The sequence below is a fragment of the Dromiciops gliroides genome, chromosome 4 (genome assembly GCF_019393635.1).
Source record: "Dromiciops gliroides isolate mDroGli1 chromosome 4, mDroGli1.pri, whole genome shotgun sequence".
Classification (NCBI taxonomy): domain Eukaryota; kingdom Metazoa; phylum Chordata; class Mammalia; order Microbiotheria; family Microbiotheriidae; genus Dromiciops; species Dromiciops gliroides.
The window spans coordinates 482,711,142-482,729,393 of record NC_057864.1 but is presented as its reverse complement, the minus strand read 5'-3'; the positions used below and the strand labels follow the sequence as shown (position 1 = coordinate 482,729,393).

General features: G+C 53.1%; 1 protein-coding gene across 5 annotated transcripts in view; it reads left to right on the top strand.

Moving 5' to 3' along the window:
- VPS8 (VPS8 subunit of CORVET complex) overlaps positions 1-15,965 on the top strand; it is a 161,729-nt gene extending 145,764 nt beyond the window's left edge. For all 5 annotated transcript variants that reach the window (XM_044001871.1, XM_044001870.1, XM_044001873.1 and 2 more), the window contains 2 exons: positions 13,397-13,477; positions 15,269-15,965. In XM_044001871.1, coding sequence (XP_043857806.1) covers positions 13,397-13,477; positions 15,269-15,418 — 231 coding nt within the window. In that variant the 3' untranslated portion in view covers positions 15,419-15,965. The remainder of the gene's footprint in view (positions 1-13,396; positions 13,478-15,268) is intronic.
- Positions 15,966-18,252: the final 2,287 nt, after the last annotated feature.

The following is an 18,252-nucleotide window of genomic DNA, read 5'->3' as shown; positions in this document are numbered from 1 at the left end:
CTAGCCAGAATGTGAACAGAATTCATTTGGAGGGACAGAAGGTCTAGAATGCCAAGGAAAATAACAAAAAAGGCAGGAATGAAGGGGAAGTAGCACTTTGGGACCTTACACCACATTGGGTTTGTTTTTTGTTTTTTGTTTTTTTGTGGGGCATTGAGGTTTAAGTGACTTGCCCAGGGTCACACAGCTAATGTCAAGTGTCTGAGAGGCTGGATTTGAACTCAGGTCCTCCTGAATCCAGGGCTGGTGCTTTATCCACTGTGCCACCTAGCTGCCTCACACCGCATTGTAAAGCAGCAGTTGTTAAAATCTTTTGGTACCAGTTCAAAAATAGAAAAGTAGATCAGTGGTACAGACTAGACAAGGAAAAATGAGAAATCATTGATCTCAAGTAACCCAGTATTTGATAAACCCCAAAACATAAATTACATAGGAAAGAACTCCCTATTTGGGAAGAATTACTGGGAAAACTATTGGAAAAGCTGTCTGGCAGAAATTGCCAGGACCAACATCTTGCACCATATTTTACAATAAATTCAAAATGTCACATGACCAAAATGCTTTTAAAGATCATACCATTAAAAAAATTAGAAGAGAGGCCAGACATTCACTGTGGGCAGGGGATGAACTCCTAATGAAACAAGGGATGGCAGCGATTGCCAGAGATCTAATAGATCACTTTGATTACATGGAATTGAAAAGCTTTTGAGTTAACGCAGCACAACTAGAGCAGGAAAGGGAGTAGTCAACTGAGGGGAAAGTGCTGGCGCTGCTGATGAAGGGGAGACACACCATGAGGAAACTGGCATCGTGAAGGTCATTCCCAAGAGGACCAGCTCGGTGCCAGAGCAGGAGGAGTAAGGAGGTTATCCTTGTTTGATGGCTCACTGATAGGAGGTCCTGAGAGTTTAGGAGGTGGATAGACTTGGAGAGGCAGTGGGGTCGAGTGCCGAGAGTCGTGAAGCCACCTCCTCTTTCTGGCTTGCCCTGAATATCCACTCCCACCTCGGCCGTCTAAAGCCTCTTCCTCTCCTCTGTACCTCCGATGCCCAGAACATGCTCAGCTCATAGTAGGTGCTCCGTACATCTCTTGTCCCGAGCCACGTGGGGGGGGTCACACAGGCACTGATGGGATGCTGGCTGTCCTTGGTGCCACATTGGTCCCTAGTGGCAAACATGGCACAGATTAGGCGGATCGCTCTGCTGGCCCGTTTATTCACCATTGCTGTTTGAAAGGGCTTTGGTTTGTGTGTCTTCGTGCCATGTAAGAACACAGTTGAACAACCGGCAGACCTGCAGCTCCTGGGGCATTTTCTCTCCTGTTCTTTCTCTGATAATTGGAGCGTTGGGGAGTATGGGTGCTCCCTCCTTGGCCTCTTTACAATTTCCTCCTATATCCATGTTCAACAAAGAATCGTAAAACAGAAAGAACAACTTGCTCGTTCAGTTGGCTAACAGCAGGTTCCTCCTTCAAAGGCTCGGTGCCAAAAATGTGGTCCCTTTTCTCTGCCTTGGATACGGTCTCCACTGAGACTCTTCCAAGAGGAAAAAAGAAAAGAGCAAAACTAAATCATGCGGACAGAGAGAAGAAGCCCATGTTCAAACTGCTATTGGCTCCATGGAGATCACAAGGACATGGTGGGGCTGAGACAGCTCTGGACTGTTTCTTGCTTCTGGATCCCAGTGAAATGCCATTGCCCGAAGCACTGCACCACCCTGCTCCCCACTACCAAGCGGCCCTTCTCACAGCTGGTGTACACGCAGCAAGGGTCAGCAGGAAACCGCTGTTATCTCCAGAACTGAATGACGACCCAGAGACCCCTCTGCCGGCCATCGCCCCACGGATCACAGAGACACTTGGCAAAGGGCCTGGTAGGCCAAACATCTCTGGCAGCACTAATGGGCCCCGCCAACTAGGGAATGGCTACAAAATGGGGTCTGGGCATGGCGTGGAACTGCATGGCATCCTAAGAAATGACTAATATGAGGAATTTGGAGACACGTGGGAGGAAGTTTCCTTAGCAGGCAGCAGCCCAGAACAGAATCTTCACTGTCCCAACAGCGATTAAGCACAAAGGATGCAATGACAATAATAGTAAGCGCTTTACAGCATCATGTCATCTTTTCTCCACAACGACCCATGAAATGGCTGGTATCCTGAGCCCCATTTTTCAGATGAGGAAGCTCACATGGGTTTGAGAAACTTGCCAGCGTTACACAGCCAGTCACTGTCAGAAACAGGATTTGGATCCAGGTGAAGCCCGAGAGGCAGCTCATGCCCCTCACCTGTGCCTCAGAAATAAACAGTGCAGTGACCCCCTAGCGGAGCTAAGAAAGCTCATTCTCCTCCCACGCGGGAAGACGTCGGTAGGTGTGGCCTCACTCTCTGTTACAAGTGAAGGCTTTGGGAACTAAGGCAAGGGCCAGAAGCCGCCTCTTGGAGCCCTGGGCTCCCATAGCCCCACCTTGGGCTGCACTGGCAGCCGAAGTCAAGGCGCCATCTTGGCTCCATGGTTGCCAGCATCAGCCTCTTACCGCATGAAGCCAGAGCCTCAGGATCATTGACCAAACACAGGAGAAGGAAAACCCACAGGGCCTGTGCCTGCAGTATCAGTTTGGTCAAGTGCTGGGTCAGCAATGAGCTGAGAGTAAGAGCCGTCCTTCTTTAGGATGCTGCCGTGTGTGTGTGTGTGTGTGTGTGTGTGTGCGTGTGTGTGTGTGCGTGTGTGTGCGTGTGCGTGTGTGTGCGTGTGTGTGCGTGTGTGCGCGCGCACACTCACACCCCCGCAGCTGTTCTCTGAGATTGCCACAGTTCTCATCTGTGCCAGAATTCAGCATACGAGTCAGCTCCTATGACAGCAGACCCTTAGTAATGTATCTCGATTTAGGGGATGGGCACTAGTGGTGCTTGCTCAGTCCTCTGTGGGTCTGGCCAGACTCCTCCACTTTGTTAAGAAGCCCTTCAGGGGCAGCTAGATGGCGCAGTGGATAGAGCACCGGCCCTGGAGTCAGGAGTACCTGAGTTCAAATCCGGCCTCAGACACTTAACACTTACTAGCTGTGTGACCCTGGGCAAGTCACTTAACCCCAACTGCCTCACTAAAAAAAAAAAAAAAAAGAAGCCCTTCACACCAGGGGTTCTCACAGGCCCTATTTACATCATTCCTTTGGAGTTGGGTGCTTGGAGGATGCCAAGTCTCGGTGCCCAGTGTGAGTGCTGCCTTCTCATCAATGCCCCTGATGCTTCTTTATCCTCTAGCCCATGGCTGGCACAAAGGGTTGGACCTTCCCCCGGAAGGGGCCGAAGCTCTGGCAACAGGGACTTGGCTTAGATTAAGAAGGGGGGTCGTCCTTTGGAAATGTGATGGTGTTGAACCTCGTAGCTGTCGCTGCCCTGTCTCTCAAATACCACTTCATTGCTCCAGTGGGTGCTAAACTTGGGGAGCTGATTTGTGTCCTGAGTAGAGGTGAGTTTGTGCCACCAACATCATCAGCAACTGTTAGAAAGTACTTATTAAACCCCACTGTGTGCCAGGCACCACGCCTGTGCAACACGCTAAGGATACCAAGACCAAAAAAGAAAGAGTTCCGACTCTCAAGTAACTTACTTTCTCTAGAGCGAAAGACCAGGTACATTTGTAAGTTTGTACAGAATAAATGCAAGCAGTTAAGGTGAAAGGCCTAGGAAGGGGGCTTCCATTTGGAGGAAACAGGAAACGCTTCATCTAATTGCATCCTAAGGAAAGAGAAGTTCTTAGAAGCAGAGGTGAGGACGGAGTGTCCTCACAGCATGCCAGGACAAAAGCACGGAGGTGGGAGACAGCTCGTCCGGTGTGAGGAGCAGAGAGACATAGGACATGCTACTCAAGGTGGGCACTGGGGCTGTTTTCGTCGGGGTTTTTCAAAGAATGGAAAAGGCCTCACAGCACTTGTGTTTCCATAACAACAGAAAAAAGGGCTTGCAGTATCAACTAGCCAGACCTGAGCCCAGCTGGTTACTAGTTGGACAAAAGTGAAGGGAAATAGAGCCTGGAATAAAAGACAAGGATGCTTCAGCCTTGGCCTTCTCCTGGTCTGAGGGCATACCCGTGAGAGCCGCCCAGCAGCGGGATTGCAAGCAGTGGTTAGATGCCCGGTTTATCCCCAGCCACTTGGGGCAGGGCTGGGACTGGCAGCTACAGAGACCCCTTCCTGCTCTAAGATTGTGCAGAAGCATAATCTGGTGGCAGAAAGCAGAGATGAGCCTTGATGCCTCCTTTCTCTCTCCCCCCAGGCACCTAGGACCACTCATCACCCAAAGAGAAGGGCAGCACTTCTATGGGGGAGGTACGGTGTCTGTCGGACTCTCTCCTTCTTAGGATTTTCTGTCCAAAGAGTAGATAGAACAGAGGGCCTGCTGGGGATCCTGCTTTGCCACAGGCATGATTGAACTAGCTCCCAGTAGGGCAGGCCCAGGTGGGGTCACTCCAGCTCCCCTCAGAGGGGAGGAAGGGGCAGCGAGGCACAGTCATCTCCCATCTGTGAAGGGCAAAATTTGGGCCTATCCTCTGAGGCTGTCGAGCGCAAAACCAGAACCAAGGAGGTAGAGTTCAAAGGAGGGGGCTTTAAATCCAATGGACCAGAATGGAATGAGCTGCCCTTTCGATGGGGAGCCTCCTGTCCTTGAAGAAGTCCAAACAGAAACCAGAATACTGCTTGTCAGGGATGATGCTGGACAGGACCTTCCCACAGGAGATGAAGGCAAGGGAAGGGAATCAGAATGCATGTGGCACCTGGTACATATGAGGCTTTACACGATGCTCTCCTTGGAGACTCAAGTGAGCGTGTGGACCGGCTCATTTTCCTTCTAGCTCCAGGCTCTTGGGATTCTCAGCTAAAGGCTGTTGGGGAGGAGTGTGGCTGGTGCCAAGGGGCTACTCTGTTGGCTGTGTTCAGTGCCTTAAGATTGCTGTCAGTCCTGAATTCAAGATGGCACCGTTGGCACACGATGGACGGAGCTTGGTGTCACCGCCTTCCACTGTGGGCGCTGGGCTCATTGGAGGCGTGCTTGGCCGTCGCTTCTCTGAATTGCAACAGCAAATAGGAAAAGGTCAACTGTGGGAGACCTCTTCTTCTTCCCTAATGGTGATAACAGTTCTTTTCATCTGTCATCGTACTCTTATCTCCTGGCTTGATGTGTTTGACACCTAACGGGATCCAGCACATTTAGCTGCTGGGAGTTGAAGACCCATGGCAGTGGAGGGTGGAAATGGGCTATTTTCTCCCACTTAGAGGAGAGCTGCTTTGTGACTTTCACTGAGGAGTCGAATGAGGTCACTTGCATTTATTTTCTCCTGGCCCTTTGTGGGCCTGTGGCTGAGCCTTTGTCTGCCTGCAACTCCTTTCTCCCAGGCAGCCTTCGGACCACCCTGAGACGTGCCTCACACACTGCACTGGCCATTGCAGACTGACCTCGGGGTGAAAATCTGGACCGATGCCTTCCTCTCGGCCTGCTCTGGTGTCTGGAACAAACCGCACGCACCTCTGTGATCCGCTTATGTTGGGGCTACTCCCCCAGCCAGGCCTTTGCTGATGGGGCTCTTACCCAGAAGACAGAGGGGTTTCCTTCCAGCAGAGTGTGGGCTAGAGAGGACCACTAGCAGCCCATTATCCTGCATTTAAGATTTCCTCCTTTGTGCCTCAGGCTGAGGGTGAAGGTTGAAATCAGAGAAATGTCAAGTGCCATGGGGCCCTCTGAGCTGCTCTCAGGCACATGCAAGTTGCCAGGCAAGCATTGCAGGGGCCCAGGGGCTGCCCCTTCTTTCCTGTCCCATCATTAGGGCTTTTCTGTCTAGTACCGTGACCCACATGTGAATCAAGCTGGCTGCTGTGGCCTCTGATTCTTGGTATTTATTCCTAAAAACTCATCAGATTCCCAGCAGGAGTGGCCTGCACACGTGGCCCCAGTGTGAGCCTGGCTCATTGGTAGTCCCTTAGAGGGACGGAGAAGAACCCCATGCTGTCATTCAGGATGCCTGGTTTATTACCTGGCCCCACCCTCCCCACACACACAAAATCAGTCAAGGCATTCATTCAGCAAGCAATTATTAAGCTCTTACTGTGTACCTCCAACCAGTGACTGGATCGATTCTAGAGTGAGAGCTCGAGGGGACCTCAGAAGCCACTGAGACGAACCCCATCATTGGAAACCAAGGCCCAAGAGGGATTCATTCACATCTTACCTTGGTTATCAGCCATCAGAGGCAGGGCCTGCCTCCGGAGGGATTCCCCTCACCAGAGCTGGGGAGGCTGAGGTCTGCTGACTACTGTTCGGGTGACAGAGCTGGCCTGGCTGGCCACTTTGGCCCTTCTGGTTCTAAAGTTCTGTGGTTCCTCTGCTTGGACAGGAGGGAGAGCCTGGATCTCTCTGTCTCAAGTTATCAGAGCATCTGCGCAGTGTCTGAGGCTGGGCCTATTACTCTGGTTTTGCTTTTATTATAATGTACAGTCAGTCACCTAGCAAAGTTTCAATTTCTTCCCTTTATCTTACCTTCTTTTGCTCTTCCATCACACTCTTAGGAAAAGCTTAACCTAAAAACGCTTTGTGTGGAGTGGTTCCAGGCCCCCCAGCTGCAGCGGCAAGTGCCGTGGTTCATGGGGCTCGTGTCACAGGGCCTGCTCTCGTGGAAGCCGAGGCCTCCAAGCCCATGGGTTCCTTGCTCCTGGGCCCGAGCCATTATCATGTGTGTTTCACCGATTATGCCTCTGATGGAAAAATCATTAAGGACCCAGAGCCTCTGCAGGCTCTTTGTCATAATTGCTCTGTGGAAGCAGCATCCATCAGGGTAATTGTTTGACACCTTCTACTTAAGTAGGCAACAGGCAGATAATCACAGAGTGACAAGCCTTAATCACACCTTCCAGGTGGATACTCTCCAGGTTTGCATTGGTCACACTGAGACTCAGACTCCTCGAAATCTGTTGTCCTTAACCTCCCGCCCTCCTGTGGACCGGCAGGGCTTCTCCGACCGGGCCCGTGGTGCAGGACTCCAAGTGCAGGACTCTTGGCTCAGAAACTCCTTCCTGTCATCTGGGCCACTCAGAGTTGAGGCAATGACCTGCCCAGGCTCACACTGCTAATCTGTGTTAGGAGCTCGACTTGAACCCAGGTCCTCCTGACTCCAAGGCCTGCCCTGTTCCCACTTCTCCATCATCATGAAGTCATCGCTGTAGGTGCCAAGAGGTTGTGGGAGTGGCTGGGCTACACCTCGGCCTCCATCCCAGGCCAATTGTTTTCCATCTGGCCGCCTAATGCAATAACCTTTATTGTGCTTGTTAATGATCTCCCACACTTTCCTGGCATCCCCCGCTGATGCTGACTAACAAAAATGCCACCAGCTCAGGGTGAGGGGAGGGAGGCTGCAGCCTCCAGTTATTTCTTAGGCTCTTTGTGAAGCTGAGGTTTCTGCCCACGAGGCAGATTGGCTGAGACAGCCTCGGTGGCGTTTTCCCATCATAAATCTGATATTGTTTGAAACAATAGACCAGATGTAATGAGTCTGGCTGTGAAGTGTCGGCCGCGCCCTGCCCTAAGATTGCCTGCTCCATCTTAGGCACAGTAAAAACTGACTTCACATTTCAGACTCAGCAAGTTTTCTGAGCTAAAAATCTCCTCCCGTGAACCAGGGTAGGGCCAGACCCTGACCTGAGCCTTCAGGCCTCCAATGCAGAGCCGAGGCATTGGTGGAGCCGCTTTTGTGCAACTTGGAGAAAGACTTTATTTGCAAAAAAACCCAAAAAACTAAAAAACAACAACAACAACAACAAAAAAACAACGGGTGGAGTGCCGAGTCAGCAGAATGCCAGCCTGCTCTTCAATGTCATGGCCAAGTAATAAGCCCTATGGAAAATACTTCACCCACCTTAACGGTCCCTGGAGGTGCCAGTTTCTATTATTGCTATCACTGCGCTGTGCCCTCCTGCTGGATGCATGGGACCCTAAGGATGATGAGGGAATATCAGGGCTAAAGACAGTGGGGGTGGGTAGAGGGCAGCCCCCTCCCCACAGTTACTTTGGGCTGCTTTGGTATGTGTTTGGTAGTCACCGGCCCAGGCACTTGTCCCTTTCCCCAGCACACCATGAGCTCCTTGCACCCAGGGACTCTCTGACCTCTGCTTTTACATTCCCAGTGCCCAGCACAGAGCAGGAGCTTAATGAATGGTTACTGACTCTCTGAACCACACTTTCGCCCACATTGCCGGGTTTGCTCTAGGAAAGGTTCCTGGCCTGTTGCTGAGTCTTAGAGGGTCTGGGTCCCCCCCCCCAATTCTTTGTCATACCGAGAGATCCCTAAATGACCTTTAGAGATTCTCTTCTAATTGTAAGATTGTAGGTTTTAAACCATAGTGGTATATTTTCCCCTGTGTTGATTGAGAATGTATTGATCAGGCTCAGTCTTGAAGACTCATCAATGATCCGATACTGTCTCTTAAGAGTCGTGCCTCCACCTGGATTCTTGTTTGATCATAATCTCAATGAGCACAATCTAGCTCGTTTGTTCATTTGAGCCAGCTGCCCTGCTTGCAACCAAGGCAACCAAAAAGCATTTTTAATGTAAGTGTATTTTTTACAATATCGACGAAGCCATCATTGGTCCTCCCACCTGAGGCCAAGAACCAAATGTAGAGCATCAGTAGGGAAGCCCCTACATTGTGGGTGGAATGGCACATGTTTGGTGAGGCCAGTTTCTCTCAGGCCCTTGAACATGCACAACCTTCTAGGCTGCTGCAGCTCCCACAGAGGCTGTCTTAGCTCAGGAAACCTCAGCCTGTGTTCACTCCCAGCCTCCCTTCCTCCTTCCGCCAGTCAAGGCCTTCCTTCAATCCAGACCCTCCTGCTGCAAGGGTCGGGGAGGGCTAATGAAGCTCTTGGGTGTGTCTGCCAGGTGTCTTTTTTCATAATCCACATGGGTAGATCCACACGGCCTTTTCCCTGTTTGTCCTGTAAGGACCTGGGCTTCGTTCAGGTGGGTAATTACCCCCACAGTTTTTGAGGGATCCTGTGGCTGAAAGACTCATCCCCAGACTTAGCCAAGCCAGAGTTGGACAAGCAGCACATGAGACTGTGACCAGGCCAATGCCCAAGGCCAGAGCCTTGGAGTGCAGTGGAGAGAGTCAGGCTGAGAAGCAGGACTCTGCTCTTCCCCTAGTCCTTGTTTACTAGGTGCCAGGAGTTGGGCTAAGCTCTCCTTTCCTAGTCTGCAAATGAGGAGGTGGGAATGGTGGCCTCTGAGGGCCCGCCTGGCTCCAGGACTGGGAGTCTAGGAGCCCAGGGCCCCTTCAGGCCACAGCAAAGCCTCCTCCCCTTTTTCTTGGGAAGGATGTCACCCGTGTTAACAGACAGAGCACCTTGAAGGGCCCTGTGTTCTGACTCTCTGCTCTCAGGCGCCACAAAGCCCAAGGGGGGATTGTGTGGCATCTTTAATAGGGGAGATTTATTCTCCTCCGATGTTGAGCCCTAGGCCTCTGACGCGGTTTGAGCCACTCTGTTAGTGAGTGAACACACAAGAGAAGCTGACTTCTAGAGACGAGCTTGGGGGATAGGTCATCGTCAGAAGTCAGCCTTTTGCCACTGGCCTCACACCTGCTTAGCCCGGGAGCCCCCGATTCATGCCCAGGATCCAGCTTGGCCTTCGAGCCAGGCCGGGGTCAGACATGCTGCGGAAAAAGGGCCGATGGAGCCAGAAGGACGGCTTGTTTTCTTTTCCTTCTGGCTGATGTCATTGCAACCTTCATTTCCGCCACATCCGTGAATCGCTAAGCTTTGAAATGTGCTCAGGGCTTTGTGTTAGCCCAACAGCCCCTCTCCCTTGGGCTCTTACAGATCACTGAGACCTCATCTTCTACCACATTTGCTCTAATGCAGTGTGTGGCAAGGTCACTGGCCGGCTGTCACCGCTTCTGCCCGGGATGCTCAGCTTCAGTTTAATTTTAAACTCCTATCAGTGGACTTAATTACATGGGAAGAAAAAGAGATTTGCAGGAGCAGATAGTGTCCGATGTCCTTCCCTTCCCTTCCAATTGCGAAATTGCCTCAAATCCAACCCTGGGTTAGGGTTTGGGATAATCTCAAAGTACTGAGAGAGACATTTTCTATAGATTGATTTGCCAAATGGAGATTTAGCTCAAATCATGCTGCTTCCTGCTTCCCCGTCTATGCCTGATTTTTATTTGGCAAATCAATTATTCTGGGCGGCGTTCGTGGACAGAATCTCTGATTTCCCTCTCTCTATCCTCCTGAGTCACCACGGCTGAGGTGCAAGGGTGTCACCCTCATTTGCTCCTGATTTTGCAGTGTAATCCCTGATTAGCTTTTAATTACAATAATACCTTGTTCAGAATGTTAATTTCCAAGATCCTTTCCCATCTATTTTCTCATCGTTTCCCTTGGAAATAAAATGAGATAGGTGATATTCCTGTACTAAAAATGAGAAAACCGGCCCACTAAGGTCAAGTGACCAGCCTGATGAAACCCAGGGCTTGGTAACAGAAAGGCTGTAGAGCAGAGCTCTGACCTTTGGCCCCATCTTCACCACCACCATCATCATTATTTGTTTTTTTGTTTTTTAATTAAGTGAGGCAATTGGGGTTAAGTGACTTGCCCAGGGTCACACAGCTAGTAAGTGTTAAGTGTCTGAGATCAGATTTGAACTCAGGTCCTCCTGACTCCAGGGCTGGTGCTCTATCCACTGCGCCCCCTAGCTGCCCCTCATCATCATTATCATTATTAACATCAAAATCCATTTCAAGATGCAGAGAACAGGGAAGAGAATTGTGTGAAAAAATGTGTCCTTTTATACAGTTTTCTTTTTTCATTTTTTAAAGAAATAAATCTACCAAGTCAGAGGAGTAGCAAAATTGCCTCTTTCTACTCTCCTGCACTTTTTTCTCTTGGGAATTTTTTGGAAAATGTTTCATTAATGCATCTTTTTATTTTTTTCACACCTGTCACTGCCTACTAACTCACCTCACCCCAGCCTCCCTCGTAACAAGTATGTTAAAGCAAAACAACCCTTCCTTCAGCCATAGCTGAGAAGGAGCCTCTCATTCTGGGCCATCAGCCCCGACGAGGCTTGTTTCATCATCAGCTTCTCTGAGGCTGCCTGCCCGCAGCTTGGTCAAAGCTCTGGGGTAGCTCAGAGCCGTCCAGTCAACGTCATCATCATTGTTACTGTGTCGTTCATTCTCCTGGTTCCTGCTCGTTTTACTCTGCGTCCGTTCATGTGGATCTCTCTGTGTTTCTGAATCCGTCATATCTGGTGAGACAGTAAAGTCCTGTCACCTTCCTAGGCTGACTTGGTGAGCGATTCTGATTGCTTGCCTGATGAGAACCTTCAAGTCCCATGTGCTGTCGGTGCTGCTGCTGCCACTGCTCTTGTCCCTACTGCTGGGCACTGTGTGCTGGGTTCACCACACCTGGGATCACTGAGTGAAGGAAAGACAGTCCCTCTTGCTTTGCTCACACCGTCCACTGTCTCAGCTTGTTTGACCCCCGCCCTGGCTGCCAGTCGCAGGCTTCTGGGACCACGCCAGGATCTCTAACAAAGGAAACAGCAGCTGCTGCTGTGCTCGGGGCGGGGTGGGGGTGGGGGGGCTGCCAGGGGGAGATCTGTTTGTGGCTGGAGCGGTGCAGGATGGAGCTCTTCCCCCGACCTGCCGTCTGCTGACGGGGCTGTTGGCTTTCTAACCAAAGCACAAATGATCACCCTGGTGGAGCTTACCTGCCCCTCCCCCCCAGGCTGACCCAGGTCTGCTGGGGGCTCCTGGCCCATCTTTTCCAGGGCTGTTGTTTAGGCACCAGGTGTTCACCCAGCAAAGTCGTGTTCGGGAATTACTTTGAATACCAGCTGCCCCCCCCCCCCAGCACTCCAAGCTCCATCCTGCCGCTGTCCCTCCCAGTGCCCCCTATGCTTCCCCTCCCCATTTCCCCGAATGGATGCAGAGGCATCTGGTCCGCTCCAAACTGGAATGGGAGGAAGCGCACCAGCAGCAGCAGCAGCAGCTCCATCTGTGCCTGCCCTCCGGGGCCAGCAGAACAAGCCTTCTTTCACAGGAAGCCCTTCAGATGCTTGGGGAAGCCATCCCCTCCCCAGCCTGGCCACGTTCTGTCATGAGATAAAGCTTCTCAGAGGGTTCCAAATGGGGCGCACCCCCATCAGCAGGACTCCCACCTTCCTCTTGGTGGACAGCAGCCTCTGTCCGTCAGTAAGCATTTATTAATCGCTTGCTGTATGCCTGGCACTGAGCCGAGAGGTGCTGGGGATACAGAGGACAGCCGACAGCCCCACCCGCGAGGAGGCTCAGACTGGCCGACCATCTAAAGACCCTCCTCACCCTGAGATTCTGCCACCGCCATTCTCCCCTTTTCCGGCGCTCTTAATGACTCGTTGAACTTGCTGCTGCCCACCGAAGGCCCCGATGATTTCTGGTTTTCAATACAAACTGTTGCTCAGCCCCAGACTGGCGCACACTTCTGGGCAAAGGGAAGGAGGGATAAGCCCGAGGCCTTCCTGTTCATTCCTGTTCATCTGGCCCTGCCTCCCGCCCCATGTAGGCCTGGGGATCCTGCCTCACTCCCCCCTCCCAGCATCGTGTCGTCTCTGCCGGGTATTCAGAATGACTGGGGTGGGGCGGGGGGGGGGTGCAGTACAGGTTCAATCTGGGACGGGGTCTCTTTGGGGTCCAAGGTGCTGCTTGTCCCGGGGTGTGCACATGTATGTATCCACTCAGCTGTGTAGAGTGTTAGCTCCCTGAACTCGCTCATCATACAAGAAGGGCCCAGCACGTGGTGCTGAGCTGAGCTTAATGACCTGCAGCTTCTCCGTCTGTAAAATGGGACCATGGTCCTTGGCCCTCCCAAGGCACAGGAAGCCTCTGAGCGTGGCAGACATGGGGGCCTATTTCCCCTGGTCTACCTTCTGTGTGGAGGGCTGTGCAGCAGGACCTGGGGGGCTCAGAGGATGCCCCTGGGCGGCCTGGCACCTGAGCCCCACAGAAGGGACATGCCCAGGGGCGTCCTCTGAGCCCTGCAATGCCAGCCTGTCTGCAGTGCACCTGGCGCCGCACTGGCAGGGCCTCCCGCCTTGGAGACAGGGCTTGGTGGGGGGGGGGGTTGGTGGGGCTCTGCTTTGAGGGGCTCCCGGTTTCCATGTTGACTTTGCCCCTCCTGGTGCCGTGGCTTGTTTCCCTGTGTTGTGCATGTTTGCAGACTGGAGGCTCAGAAGGCTGGAACACTAGCCAGGTACCAGAGCGGGGTGTCCATCTGTCCCCCCCCCATAGCCCCTTAGGAGGGAGGGAACCCCTGTGGGGATGGAGGTTGGGGGGAGTCGATTAATGCTTGTCCCCTTTGGTTTCTCAGACCTCATCAGAACCAGGACTGGATCCCCAGCAAATCCAGGCTTTCGACCAGCTCTGCCGCCTTTACCGGGGAACCTCCAGGGTAAAGCACCCCCCCCTTTCCTGCTTATCTTTGAGTTCCATTCTTCTGATTTATTGTTCTGGAAGCCTGAGTTCTGTCTCTGGCCTCCTTCCCAGCTTAGAGAAACCCAGCCACAAACACATGCCCTGGCTCCCAGCGCCAGCCCGGCCACTGAGGCTGGTGTGACTGGGAGGAAGATGTCTCTCCATGGGCCTCAGCATCCTGGCCTGTAAAGGGAGAGGGCTAGCAAGAGGCTTTCCTGGTGCAGTCAGCAGACCTGGCTTTAAATTCTGCCCCTGCCACTTAATACCCAGTGACCCCAGTCAGGTCATTCTTCCTCTGGGAGTCGGTCTCCCCATCTGCAAAACAAGGGCATTGACCTTGAATGTCTCTTCCAGCTCTTTGATGGAGGGGAGGGGAGCGCTGTAAGCCCCTGGGGATGGCAGGGCTCGCCAGGGGACGGCCCAGATTCAGCAGCATTGAAGGAAGAAGGGCTGTGGAGATCCCTGAGAGAAATCCTGCCTTGGCCGGGGCGGGGGGCAGGGGAGGAGGGGTGGACCTGGATGACCTCTTAGGCCCCTTCTGTTTGATCCTGCTTCCTGGGACCTGGGAGGGTGGGGCGAGGCCTCCGGCCCCCCAGCTCAGCTGCCCCCCAACCTCCAACTCACGTTTCCATCCTGGGCATTTGCACAGCTGAGTTAAAGGAGCTTCACTCCCCTGGTCCAGCCCTGGGCCCAGCCCAGCACTCGTGAGACCTCCTTGGGAGCTGCAGCCAGCGACCAGGAGCTGGGCCCGGGTTGGCAGCCAGGCCCCGCCAAGGACATTGGTTCCAGCAGATAAACCAGCAAGAGACAGGGATGGCAGCAGTATAGGGTGGCCATTGGCATCCCTAGGGGGCTGCCCCCATGGGTGTCATTTTTCTAAAGAGACAGTGCCTGATAAACATCTGTGCGTATTCAGGGGCTGGCCCCGGAGCATAAGCCAGACAAGCCAGGGCATGTACGGGCAGTGGACAGCTGGGAGATCATTAGTGATGACAAATGCCACCCACCTGGGATCCCTGCTGCCGGGATGCAGAGGGTGCAGGATTGCTTGAGCTCAGGAGCTCTGAGCTAAGCTCAGAAGGGTCAAGCTGACCCATGCCCAGCCCCACTAGAGCAGGGGGTGCTGCCTGGGGAGAGTCAGCAAGGCGACACAGGTAGAGTGAGCCTGTGCCAGGGGCACGCTAAGGAGTTGTTGACTCCATGACTCCATTTGGAGTTTTCTTGGCAAAGATATTGCCCAAAGGGGGCAGCTAGGTGGTACAGTGGATAAAGCACTGGCCCTGGATTCAGGAGGACCCGAGTTCAAATCCGACACTTGACACTTACAAGCTGTGTGACCTTGGGCAAGTCACTTAACCCTCAGTGCCCTGCAAAAAATAATAATAATAATAATAATAATAAGATACTGCCCAAGCCCAGGGATGGCACCTTAGCACAGGAGGAGGCCACTCCAGGTGCTAAGAAACTGAGACTGCTTAAGAGGAGACAGCCCACATACCCAGAAGACCAGAAGGATGAGAGGAATGATTGCTGAACAAGGGAGGGAGAAAGCCTTAGTGAATGGAGGACTGCCCTGCGCCATGCCCTGTGATGGGGAGGAGGGGAGGGGCTCAGCGGTGTCAGATATTGCTGGGGTGAGGGCGCCCGTTTTTTACAATCGTTGTGGGGGGGCAGTGATCCCAAGGGAGCCCGTAATGGGCTCTCCCACAACCCCCAGCTCTGGGTGCTGGCAGAGGCCCTTCTGATGCTGTTTATCGCTGTCTTGCAGCTGGCCCTGCTGACGGAGCTCTCGCAGACCCAAAGCAGTGAGAGTCACAGGCTCCTCGGGGTCTCCAAGAGCAGCCCTGCCCTCAACAGCATCTTCCAGAATGAGAACTTTCAGCTCCACCTGGCTCCTCCCCCCCTGACCCAGGACTGAGGGTGTCCCAGCCAGGGTGAGCTGGGCCCTCAGGGAAGCGTCTCTGAGGAGCCCAGGCCACTTCCGAGGGGCTGAGTCCCTTCATCTCTTGGTGTCTTGGAGTCTCAGGCCTCCCTCGAGCCTGTTCCAACATCTGGCTCAATGGTTCTGTCTGTCCTTGGTCTGCTCGCCATCATGTGTCTCCCTCCCAATTCCTCAGGAACTGATCGGCCCAGAGACCCCAGTTCCACATGACCTTCTCCTCTTCATTGGGGGCCCCTGGGAGGCCCAAAGCTCCCACCGGAGGTTTCCTGCTCCCAGGCTAGGTTGGAGCATCAGGGGTCCTCAGGACTGTCCGTGGAGGGGACCCAGAACTGCTCCTGACCCCCAGCTTTCATGGAAGGGCACACAAGGGAGGGCTACTCGAGAAGAAAGCCGTCAGTCATCTGAAAGGGGTCCTGAGAACAATGAAGAGGAGGGGGTGGCTAGCATACCCTGCAGAGGTCAGGAGACAGAAAACCGGCTCTTATTTGGCCCCTGCCACAATAAATGTCCCTTTAACTCTGCAGCCTGGTGTCTGTCTGTCAAGGAGACAGTAGAAATCCTGATGGGGCCGCATCAGGCTGAGTCGGGGCAAAGGGGGAGCGGGGATCCAGCTGCGGTCAGAGCACCTGCCCTCCCATAGCTAGAAGTGCACTCCCCCACCCCCAATTCCCCCTTGTAACACCTGGGCAGCAGCCATTGTGAGCCCCAAGCATGTTGGTCATTGCTGGGGCCGGAGTCAATGGAGAGAGCCCGGGAGGGGGGCGGGCACTCGTCCCACGATGTCCCCAGTTTGCTGTGGGACCTGGGGCAAGGCGTGTTAACCCCCCCCCCAGGCCTCCCTCTTCTCCCTCTCATTGTAACAAGAACCTGATCCCTCCCTGCCAGGGGTAGACGTGAGGATGCAGCCAAGTAATCTGTGTAGAAAAAGAAATATGTTCCTTCTGGGAAAGGCAAGAAGGAAGTGTAGCCATGATGCCTCAAAAAAGATGGGCCCTGGGACAGCTAGGTGGTGCAGTGGATAGAGCTCCGGCCCTGGAGTCAGGAGGACCTGAGTTCAAATCCGGCCTCAGCCATTTAACACTTACTAGCTGTGTGACCCTAGGCAAGTCACTTAACCCCAATTGCCTCACCAAAAGGAAAAAAAAAAAAAAAGATGGGCCCCTCACAGGAGCTGGATGGACAGATGGACGAACGGAGGGATGGGCAGACAGATGGAGGGATGGAGGGAGGGATGGATGGATGGATGGATGGGCAGCCCTCGCCAACAATGGCCCCCAGCAGGGTGGGTGGGGCCTGTGCTGGCAAACCAATGGGAAGGCAAGGCCAAGGGTGACAGCTGCACAAGGTGGGTCACTATGGGTATCATGGGAGGGAGCCCCTGAACAATGAGACCCCAGACCCACATGAGTATTGACATAAAAAGATGACCACCAAGGAGTGGTAGTGAGACTGCCACCCCTTCTCAGTCATCCAGCCCCCGCCCACCCTTTGATCCTCAGCGTCTCCAGGGAACCCAGGACCTCAGTGATGGTGGGGAGTCCACCTGAATAACGGTCCCCTGAGTGGTTTCCCCAGCCAGGCGCTCCAAGGAGTGGCGCCCCCCCCTTCCTTTTTGCTCTTCAGAGGGTTCCTGACAAGCTCAGTCTCCCCACAAACCCGCAGTTTTTTCTTCCTCACACTTCTTAATTGGGACAGAGCCGTTGACACTTCCAGGACTAGTGAACACTGTTTCAAGAATGCGTGAAAAGTGTTTTGTACCCTTGGTGCATTTTGCTACTTAATGGAGTTTGAGCTAAGAGCATAAGATCCCACTCAGACTTATGGCCAGAAGGTACCTCAGAGATCGCCCAGGCTGACCCCTCATCGGGCAGAAGAGAAAACTGAGGCCCAGAGAATCTAAGTAACTGACCCAAGGCCGAGCAACTATGCATCAGGGGCAAGATTTGAACCCAAGTCTTCCAAGTCCAACCCTCTACCCCCTAAACAAGAGAGGTCCAGCCTGCAGCCCACAGCACTCCCAGGGCAGCTGACCCAGAAGAAAATGCAATTGGAAAATACTTAGCAAAATGGTGTGAAATGCAAAACAACATAGATCATGGTGACTTGTGGTTTTCCAAGCCAGTGTGTGGCCCCAGAGACCCATTTCTGCTTGGATTGTTAGCACAGCCCTGTGGTGTAGGGTCTACTTAGACTGGGGAGGGCAGGGAGGGGCCAGTCCCAGGCAGAGGGACCCATGGGTTCTCATTGTGGAAGCAAATGTTGTCCCTTAGGAAAACCTAGGCCACAAGGCCCCCACGGACACCACCCTGTGCAACTATCCAGTGTCAGCCATCACGGTCCCTTCTCAGAAACTGCCCACTTGTCCATCCAGAAATGATTCCGTTCCCTCCAGCTCCCATGCTTCACTGCCCTTGGGCAAGAGAGCTCATTCCTCGCTCCCCCAATGGGTGCCCTCCCCGGGCCTCAGACACACAGCGTTGATAAATGCATCTTAATTGATGGTTTAGCAAAGTCCCCTACTTGTGAAAGCAACAGAGCCCAGGCCAAAGGCCTCTCAGGAAAAGGAATATGCCCACTTGGCCCATTCATCCAAAGGGGACCTCCTTGTCCAGGAAACACAGGCATTCTTAGTTCTTCCAGTCTCCAGATCACATCCACGTTCCTTCTTTCCTGCCTGGCTCTTCAGGACTCACTGTCACTCACCAGACTCTTGACTCCCAGGTTTCTTGACTGTTGATTCATTTGCCCAGATAGTAGATAGCAGATTCAGTAACTGAGTCTCTGCTGTGTAAGCAAGGGATTGTTCTCAG